Source organism: Oryctolagus cuniculus, chromosome 3 (assembly GCF_964237555.1).
Source record: "Oryctolagus cuniculus chromosome 3, mOryCun1.1, whole genome shotgun sequence".
Taxonomy (NCBI): Eukaryota; Metazoa; Chordata; class Mammalia; order Lagomorpha; family Leporidae; genus Oryctolagus; species Oryctolagus cuniculus.
In genome coordinates, this window is record NC_091434.1 from 44,641,659 (window position 1) to 44,652,863 (window position 11,205).

An 11,205-nucleotide genomic window follows, 5' to 3' on the forward strand; every position below is an offset into this window, starting at 1 on the left:
TTTTTATTTTGACAGGCAGAGTGGACAGTGAGAGAGAGAGAGACAGAGAGAAAGGTCTTCCTTTTGCCGTTGGTTCACCCCCCAATGGCCGCCACAGCAGGCGTACTACGGACGGCACATCGCGCTGATCCGAAGGCAGGAGCCAGGTGCTTTTCCTGGTCTCCCATGCAGGTGCAGGGCCCAAGCACTTGGGCCATCCTCCACTGCACTCCCAGGCCATAGCAGAGAGCTGGCCTGGAAGAGGGGCAACCGGGACAGAACCCGGCGCCCTGACCGGGACTAGAACCCGGTGTGCAGGCGCCGCAAGGCGGAGGATTAGCCTATTGAGCCACGGCACCGGCCAGTGTCAAGAGATTTTTAAATGATTAGAAGTCATATATTAAACACAGTCCAAGCAATCTTGAGCAAAATGAAGAAAACGCTAAGCAGTAGGCATTGTACTACCCAACTTCAAAATATACAACATTCTAAGCAAATTAGAATAGTACCATCATAAAACCAGAAACATAGATCAACAGAACAGAAATACAGACTCTAGAAGTAAACCCACACAATCTATAACCAAATTCTCTTTGATGAAGGTGGTAAGAACATTTGCTAAGGAAATGAGTCTCTGCTGGGAAAATGGGACATCCATATGCAGAAGAATGAAACTAGAGCTCTATCTCTCACCATATATTTAAAAAAAAAAAAAAACTCAAAATGTGTTAAAGACCTAAATTTAAAATCTGAAACCGCTAGAAGTAAACATAAGGGATGCATCAGGACCTTAGAATTGGAAAGGATTATTTCTGGATCACACTCCAAAAGAATAGGGAAACAAACATTAATAGACAAATGAGAGATTACATCAAACTAAAAAATATTGCATAGCAAAGTAAGCAATTAAAAGTGAAGAAACAAACTACAGAATAGGACAAAACATTTGCTATAGAAGGGGTTAATATCCAGAATATATAAGAAACTAAATAAGTAATAGCAAAAACAGCAACAATAACTCACATAAAAAGAATTAAAATGGGCAGCAGATCAAAACAGATGTTTCTGAAAAGACAAACAAATGGCTAACAGGTATCTGAAAAAATGTTCAACTTCCCTAATCATCAGGGAAATAGCAATCAAAACTACAATGAGAACCTTACTCCACTTAGATCAGTTATCATCGAAAGATAAAACAGTGCTGGCACGAATGTGGAAAAATGAAAAGGACTCTTACACACTGTTGGTGGGAATGGGAATTAGCACAACCATTGTGGAAGCCAGTAGCTATATTTCTAAACAAACCACCATGTGATCCAGCAATCCCACTCCTGGGTATATATGCCAAGGAAAAGAAATGCTTGTCAAAAAGACATCTGCACCCTCATGTTTATTGCAGCAGTAATCACAAGGGCCAGTAAACGGGAACAACCTCTGTGTCCATCAATTGCTGAGCAGATAAAAAAATGTGGTAAATACCACTGTTCAGTCAAAAAATGATGAAAACCTGTCATTTCTGATAACATGGGTGAAACTGAAGTAAAGACAAATACTACAAGAAGTCACTCATATGTAGAATGTAAAAAAGTTGCCTCACTGAAATTGAAAGTAGAGTTGTAGTTACCAGAAGCTGGAGAGGGCAACGGCAAGCGAGGTGTGGGGAAAGATGAGTTAATGGGTACTGTGTTACAATGACATAGGAGAAAGCTCCTGGCGTTCTCCACACTGAAGACGACTATTGATAAAAATAACGTACATTTCAAAGCGCTAAAAGGATTTTGAATGTTTTATAACAAGTGTGGAGACAGACATGCTTATACTCTCCCAATGGCCACAATGCCCAGGGGTGGGCAAGGCCGAAGCCAGGAGCCAGGAGCGTCTTTTGAGTCTCCCACATGAGAACAGGGGCCCCAGCATTTGGGCCATCTTCTGCTGCTTTACCAAGCACATTAGCAAGGAGCCAGATGGGAAGCAGAGCAGCTGAGTCTAACCATCGTCTATATGGAATGTTGGTGTCACAGGCAGTGGCTTTACCTGCTTTGCCCCAATGCCAGCCGCAATATGCTTATGCTGATTTCAACATTAGACAATGTATATACATGCCAAACATTACATGGTACCCCATAAACATGTACAATTTTTATGTGTCATTTTCAAAATATTTTTAACATTTAAAAAATAAATCCTAGTTGCTTTATAAATGATTTGTACCTAAAACATAAGGGCACAACTGGAATCATCATAACATAATTTACTCCTTCACATTTATACTGCCTTAATTCAAACTTGAAAATTATCAAAACATTTTCAAAGATGCTAATTATTCTGCCCCTTTAAAAGGAGAGTTTTTCTTAATTCCTTGCTTACCAGTAGCTACTTGAATTGGCAACATACTAGCTGTTGTCATACAGGAAGAAAGGACTTTATGCAGTATTTCTCTTGACTTACATGATCATGGAACCTATTATTGTATCTCAATGAGCCTGTATCCTACAGAAGGTGATTTGAAAATGCTAATGTTGGAGCCAGCATTGTGGTACAGTGGGTTAAACCACCACCTGCGATGCCAGCATCCCATATGAGAAAAGTGAAGTATAATTAAACATGAAAGTAAGAAGGAATACTAATTTTATTTATTCAAATAGCAATGTTTCAAATTTTGAGCAAACTAGGACACATAAAGAGTTCTACAAAACAAACAAGCAATCAACATAAAATTATCAGAAAGTGCTTATTGTTATTTCAATGTCACCAACATACACACAAGCAGTAAAGTTAACTATTTACTTCCTATCTAATGTAAACTGTCACTTATTCCCACTAGTTCCAAGGAGAAAGGAGTGAAAAGTAAAATGTCTTTTCAGATAAATAAGAAAATTTCCACACATTTTCCATAGATTGGAACTATTCCATAAGTGATTCATTAGCAAAACAGCCCAACTATTTCCTTAAGTATTCATTACTATAAACGTGTTATTCTCAATTATTTACTGTTAACATTTTTTGAAAGTTTCAGCTTTCTATCACTACAAGTGTGATGGTCCATGCTTCTAACAATTTACGTATCTTCTTCAAGGAAAATAACAATCCTTTTGGCCTATAAGAAAAAATGTGGGGGCTGGCATTGTGATATAGGGGGTTAAGTGCCACTTCAGATGTCAGCATCACATACTGAAGTGCCAGTTTGAGTCCTGCCTGCTCCACGTTGAATCCAATTTCCTCTGGGACGGCAGTGGAAGAGGGCCCAAGTGCTTAGGACCTTGTCACTCCTGCGTTAGCCCTGAATGGAATTCTGGACTCCTGGCTTCAGCCTGGCCCAGCCCTCGCTGTTGCAGCCATTTAGGAAGTGAACCAGAGACGGAACATTTCTCTCTCTCTCTCTCTCTCTCTCTCTCTCTCCCCCCCTCTCGTCTGTGTGTGTGTGTATGTGTCTGTCTCTCCTCTCCCTCTCAGTCACTCTGCCTTTCAAATAAATAAATCTTTTAAAAAGGGAAGCTGTTTTGCATGTACTAAATCTGAAATTCTTTTTGTTATCCATTTATTGAATTTACAACATTTACATTTAAGCTTACACAAACTCTATCCTAATTTCCTAGAAATAGAAAAAAGCAATGCAGGGAATAAACTGTTTTGACTTCTAACCAAATTGTGTGTTTTCAACCCGTTTATTTGGTATACAATAAAACAAAAAACAATACAAAGCATCTTTTAAAAAACTTCTGCCAAACTAACAATATGCAAGCTATTAAATACAACTAGCAAATGCCTTCTTTATTTGTACTCTAGACACCATATGCAATAAAAAGCGCTAAATGTCTGAAACAAGCTTCACTTATTCTGCAAATTAGGTCACTTAAAACGTTAAAGGTCTTCAAGCTTAGTTATCCACCAACTCCCTTTCTCATTATCTAAAGAGAAAATGCATTCTTTTAAAAAGAAGCGCTCATCTGTGGAAACTTTCTAATTAACTTGGTTTAAAGCATGTGCAAGATGGCAGTTTTCAACACTGTTTCAGCATTTTAATTGGCAGAAAATGCTTAGCGGCCTATTCACTACCCTCCTTGGTAATTAAGCTAGGGTCAACTCTACGACTAACTGAGCCAATCTTGTGAAACAAATGATTTCTACCATACACAGTATATAGCATATTTGGTTTACAGCAGTCTTTGGACAAAGTTAATGAGGTAGGAGCTATGTCACTATGGGAAGATTTATATAGAACAAGTTAACCTTTCTTAATGGTGCAGCAGTCATTAAAAATAATTACTAGCAGGGCATTCTCTCTAACAATTATTAACATCTATCAGGACATAATTAATTCAAGCTGTATTTCTGACAATGCTAATAACCACCTGCAAACAACTAATCAATATTCACTATTAGTAACGTATTTGTTTTCAAAGCAAGTACAATTTACTCTAAGGCTTTTCAGATGGAATAAGCTGTAACTTTCCATATTACTACAGTCAAACATCTGTCAACAGCTTTATTACAATATATGGATTATGGCAATATTACAACATAGACAACTCTAATTAATTAAAGTCATAATCCACAGTTGACATGAAAACAAAGAACTAGAAGTTTTAGAAGCCTTCAAAATAAAAAAGCTATTAGTTTTAACTTTAGATGAGACAATCTTGTCAGTCTGTTTTTCTCTATAAGGAATAAATATATTTAATCTCAGCTCCCTTTTTTCTGTTGCCATAGTGAAAATGCTTTGGCACCTGAGAGGGACTGTAACAAGCCTGAAGCCAAGAAAGAGGACAGATTGTATCAACTCCAAAATGAAAAAATCAAATCTAGTTCATAGACTCATTTTTTTCTACATCTTTTGATTTTATAAGACTGACCTCAGCTTATCCACTAAGACCACACTTAGGGATTGTTTCTACCGTACTTAGAAATTCACACCGATACTTGCTCTCCATCACTCCCCTGTCTATGTTTACATTATCTACCAAAATGCCTCTAAATTAACTGTATGTAATTCTCATTTCTCTGCCACTTCCGTTCTATCAAAGCACTATCAAAAAGCCTTTCAGCAGGAAGCAGCAAAGCAGGAAGCACAGCAGTAGAGCACAGCGGTTACAAGTAGAAGCTTAGGCAGAGGGCGGCACTGTGGCATAGCAGGAAAAGCTGCCACCTGTGGTGTCAACATCCCATAAGGTTACCAGTTTGAGTCCCAGCTGCTCCACTTCTGATCTAGCTTCCTGCTAATGTGCCTGGGAAAGCAACAGAAGACGGCCCAAGTGCTTGGACCCCTGCACCTACAATGGGAGACCCAGAAGTTGTTCCTGGCTCCTGGCTACGGCCATTTGGGGACTGAACCAGTGGATGCAAGGTTGATTCTCTCCCTCTCTCTCTCTCTCTCTCTCTCTGTAACTCTGTCTTTCAAATAAATAAATAAATCTTAAAAAAAAAAAAAGGCAGCTTATGTGGAGAATACTATATAATCACATCATGAAATCTACCTGGCAGCTGTGTAACCTGGGACAACTTACTTAACTTCTTAAATTTTCCCTTTCCTCTAAAAGTGCCCATCTCACAGGTTTAACAAATTAAATGAAATACCTTGTAAAAGTGTTTAGTATAGCATATGGTAAAGCCCCAATACATACAGGCTATTATGATTAATTTATCTATTCTATTCCCTACTGTAAAGAAATTGGCCAGGAATACAAATATAGGCACCCAAGAAACTTACCTTGTTAAGTAATTTATTTGTACTCTTCCAAGCTTTATCTCAAATAAATTTTTATGTACTAGAACCTGACATTTTAAAACATGTCCTCTTTATTCCCACACTGTGGAATTTTACAAATTTCTATCCTTTTAATTCTTCATCATACCAAAAATAATTTTAGTCTGTATCTGTACCATTTTAGTTTTTCAATAACTCCCTCTAAGGTAATTGGGCATTTCAACTGGAACTACATTCGTTATTCTAAGTTCACAGTAATTCCATCACAGTTTTACACGTGTTAAAGAAGTTTATGAAATTTCACTCATTTTGAGAACGTTTACAATCAAAGTATACTGGGCTAACTGATGTATTCATATAAATATCTTCCAAAGATGCATTTTCAGTTAAGCGTTTTTTCTGGATTATAACTGAAAGCATACAGAATACTGTCAAACAATATACTACCCAAATCAACATGAATGCTTCCTTTTATACAAAGTTCTCTTTAATTAGGCATTAGGGATAAAGAGATGAAACAACAAAAAATAAGTTGATCCAACTATTAAAGACCTTCAGATCTGGACTTCGATGGTGATACCTGAGGTGTCAAGGAAGGGAACTTTGTCAAGCCTAGGATGGTCAGCAGGTTAGCCAGAGGAAAGCTTGAGAGGAATCTTCGAGGAGTTATAATAGATTTAGAACGTAAAAGAGAGAAATGAGAGAACAAAGGCATAACCTGTTTTCAGCAGTTCATGGCCAGAGCTGAGAAAAGCAGAGATTCAAATAATGGCGGGGCATAAAGTTGGAAAGGTAGGCAGGCAGGTGACATATCTGCAAAGCCTGTGGGCCACATAAAGGATGTTGATCTTTGAGACAATATAGCATAATGCAGTTCCCTACGATGTATGAGAAAAAGTAAAGCCAGCACATCACATCAAATCCATGCTCCCAGGGACATAAAGAAAATATTAGGGAAACAATGAAAATTATTAAATAGTATAAAGACACATGCCAAAATATGTAATCAATCAACCAAGGCACCCATCATCAGATGAACAGATACAGAAAATGTGGTAATGCATATACAATGGAATATTACTCAGCTATATAAAAAAAAAAGGATGAAATTCTATCATTTGCACCAAAATGGTTGGAACTGGACGACACCATATTGAGCAAAATAAACCAGAAACAAAAAGACAAATACTGCATGGTCTCTCTTTTATGTGGGAGCTAAAATTAAAAAAAAAGAAAAAAAAAAAAGCTTGGATGTATCAGTTTTGTTGCAAATACACATTTTTGTCAACTTTGTTTCAAATTTTCACCAAACTTATAGAAATTATAAATAACTATAGTTTTAAACATTTTGTGAATATTTTATCTTTTCATTTGATTGTTGTTTATAGCCCTTATCTATTTTCCTGCTAGACTATTGTCTTTCCACTTATTATTTGTTGAACTCTTTATTTAGTAGAGCCATTAACCCTTTGACTAAAATGTAAACTTAAAAATTTTACCTCAAAAATAAATAAAATATTAAGTTGAAAACAAATTTTAAATGCATGCACATGTTTTTCATAGTAAACATTTTTCACATAAAAAAAGTGATACCAGAATTAACTAAATTTGGAAGCATATGGATTAGTTGCCCCAAGGTTTTATGAGACTCATCTTGGAGTTTGTGGGCTCTGTCATTATTAAGCCTGGGAATTGTGGGTAAGTTACTTTTCCATGCCTCAATTTCTTTATATATAAAAACAAAAATCATTCAAGGATACTTCAAAGAGTTCATAGATGGGGTCAATGCTGTAGCATAGTAGGTTAAACCTCTGCCTGTGGTACTAGCATCTCATATGGGTGCCAGTTCATGTCCTGGCTGCTCCTCTTCTGATTCAGCTCTCTACTTGTGGCCTAGGAAAGCAGTGGAGACTGGCTTAGGCCCCTGAACCCACGTGGGAGACCGGGAAGAAGCTCCTGGCTCCTGATTTCAGATCGGCTCTGTTCTGATCATTGTGGCCATTTGGGGAGTGAACCAACAAATGGAACACTTCTCTCTGTAACTCTACCTCTCAAATAAATAAGTAAAATCTTAAAAAAAAAAAAAAACAGTTTATAGAAAAATGGAATTAAAAAGACTGTTTTGGTACAAAAATTTTGAAATCCTCACATAGTTATTTGACAATGTACATTTTCCATGAACTTTCTGAAGACTACCCACATGCCTCCCTTATTGGCCTATTGGTAATATTTGGTAAAAAGAACATAAACTATTAACACACAGATAACAAAATGGTTAAACTTGCTAGGCTTGAATTACAGCACTACCATGTACTAGCTCTGAGATCTTAGCAATGTTACCTGGAAGAGTAACATTACCCTTCTCATAAGACTGTTGTAAGGCCGGCGCCGCGGCTCAATAGGCTAATCCTCCACCTAGCAGTGCCAGCACACCGGGTTCTAGTCCCGGTCAGGGCGCTGGATTCTGTCCTGGTTGCCCCCGCTTCCAGGCCAGCTCTCTGCTATGGCCCGGGAGTGCAGTGGAGGATGGCCCAAGTGCTTGGGCCCTGCACCTGCATGGGAGACCAGGAGAAGCACCTGGCTCCTGGCTTCAGATCAGTGCGGTGCGCCGGCCACAGCGGCCATTGGAAGGTGAACCAACAGCAAAAAGGAAGACCTTTCTCTCTGTCTCTCTCTCACTGTTCACTCTGCCTGTCCAAAAAAAAAAAAAAGACTGTTTTAAGGAGTAAATGAATTGAGTTTATATCAGTTGTTGCAATAATGTGTCTGTTAAGTGAGATAAAAATTATATGATAATTAAATCTTAGCTGTTACTATAAAGAAAAAACTTTTGGAGAATATCACTTTTATTTTAGAAAGGTAAATGAAAATATCTTTCTTGCAAGGGGCACAAGAACGCAAGCAAGGACCTAAGGATATGATGACACACTGTGTCTGGGGTTGGAAGACAGGTAAGTGTCGACTCAACTGGACTTCACAACAGATTACACAAAGAAAAAGGAGGAAAGTAATATAGCTCCAGATTTTATCAAAAGAATGAATTGTAATATCATTTGGGATTCAATAAAAGGACAAACTTTGTGTGGAGTAGACATTTTGAAATATTAAGTGAGAGATACCGGTGAACAAAGGTGAATATGGAGAAAAAAGAGCCTGGGAGGTTTAGAAATAATTTGTTTTATCTGACTTGAAGCTAAGGACCTAATGATGAAGTTCAAGTCCCAACCATTCAGCATTCCTGAGGCATTCCTAGAATTTAACCACTCTCGCTTCCCTTCTTACTTTGAAATTTTAATCATCTTTGCTTCTCACCAGAACCCCACAACCCCCTAAATTAAATCTTAAGTAATTATAACACCAAGTAACTTTAATTAGGGGTCCCCTGATTTATATGTGCTCATAAAAGAGGGTCCATTTATCACAAACTACCCTTTTAATCTCATTTTCCATAGCAAAACATTCCCCTGTAGACATTTCCCAGAAGAAATAAATAATACATATTGTATTTCCTGTCTTCACTGAATATTTTGTAACATGCATAGCTAAATTTCATTAATACATTTTTAAAGTCTGACATTAAAAGGAAGTCAACAATTTTGGAAGTACTTTCTAATTGAATTTTTTTTTAAAAAAGTACAGGTATACTATTTTAAAGAGAAAAAACTTAAATTTCTTTCTTACCTGATGCCCCAATATTTGCCTTATCTTCAGGAACCAGATTTTTATCCTTATTTAAATCTTCAACTAAAAGTTTGTCAAAATGCTCAATACAAAGTCTGCTGTCGATTTGATACAACAGTGCAGGGCAAAGATATGTAAAGAGATCAGGTGAGATGGGAGAGTTGGCACCATGACCATAGTATTTTAACAACTGAGTGACGTTCAAACACTGCAAGAAAATTGATAAAACAAATTAAGTAAGAGTATCTCTAAGAATATTATTCAGAAAAATAAATTAACCTATAATAAAAATATTCTAAATATTACTGGAAAATAATCTGTTAATACACAGGTATCTATTACAAATAAAATTTCATATAGGAATTTATGATAGAGACACATTCAACTAGATTACCTAATACTGTTTATGGATTTTAGTCATTTTCCCACTCTGTAAAAGATAATGACTCACAACTGTATCCTCAAGATTCTTAGGGGATAAGAAAAATCACTCTCTAACAAACTGCAATCATCAGTGACTCAAGTCTTGAGAAAATATTAACTATAGAGTACAACAGAAATTTTTACTGCTAAAAGAATATTACATTGGAAAATCCTGGAAAATGAATAAAGGGTAGCTTCATCCACCAGTACTTTAAAAACAAAACAGAATAGAAAATAAGTTTAGATCAATAAACCAGAAAAAATAATTATACAAATCTAAGGCAAGGGAGATGGCACAGTCCCTTTTCTCACATATAACCCCCCTGGATGCATACTCATTTACTGACTTGCTATTTCACTACAAGGTTTTGTCTATTGCACTCACAAAAAAATCTAAATCTACATACACACACAAATGATTCTGCTCAAATCCCAAATACCATGAGATACTATTCAATATGAAGAGCATTTTCAGAAATCCTGAGAAAATTTCCTGGATACATCAGACCTGTGAGAATACTGCTAACAAAGGCTGATGATGTAGACCTCATAGGTCTGATACAAAGAAGAAACATCAATAATAATAAGATCTATTTATTATCAACAAAAGATTCAAAGATATCTGTAGTAATAAAAGAATACTTTAAAAGCACACCAAATTTTAACATATATTCTTTCAAAACCACTGTTTATAACTGCTAAAAACCAAATACCTAATGATTTATGTTAAGAAACATAAATATACTTAATTACATACAAATACGTATCTCAATGATAGTAGCAGAAATAGCAAAAGGTAAAGTCATTTTTCATATTTGATGATGCTACTTTCTAAACATGAACAAACAAATTCAACAAATTTTTCTAAACATTAATTTGGGCTAAAAATCAGGATAAGCAGAGTGTTGGCTATACCTTTACTAAAACAAAAATAAATGTGCTTGCTTAAAGGGAACAGTTAAAAGTAATCAAGGGGCCTGCATTGTAGCATAGTAGTTAGAGCCACTGCCTGAGTGAGATGCCAGCATCCCATATGGCCACCAGTTTGAGTCCCAGCTGCTCCATAACCAAGCCAACTCCCTGCTATTGGCCTGGGAAAAGCAGTGGAACTGGCCAAAGTGTTTAGGTTCACCACCCACGTGGGATACCTGAAAGAAGATCCTGGCTTTGGCCTGATCATTCCAAACTATTGCAGCCATCTGGGGAGTGAACCAGCAGATGGGAATATTCTCTGTCTGTCTCTGTCTCTCTCTCTCAGTCTCTCTCCCTGTAACTCTGACTTTCAAGTAAATAAATAATAAATCTCTATTGAAAAAGTAATCAAAAAGAACCAGTCAAAGTCAAATGTGAAGGTATTAACAGCACAGAAATCAAGAAGGAAAAGAGAACTATCTCACTACTGTTGGAGTTTCTTACTA

General features: G+C 36.8%; 1 protein-coding gene across 6 annotated transcripts in view; it reads right to left on the minus strand.

Annotated features, from left to right (window-relative positions):
• Positions 1-11,205, minus strand: part of SLC39A10 (solute carrier family 39 member 10) — a 147,514-nt gene that overhangs the window by 32,858 nt on the left and 103,451 nt on the right. For all 6 annotated transcript variants that reach the window (XM_008258853.4, XM_017342994.3, XM_017342995.3 and 3 more), the window contains one exon: positions 9,365-9,572. In XM_008258853.4, coding sequence (XP_008257075.1) covers positions 9,365-9,572 — 208 coding nt within the window. The remainder of the gene's footprint in view (positions 1-9,364; positions 9,573-11,205) is intronic.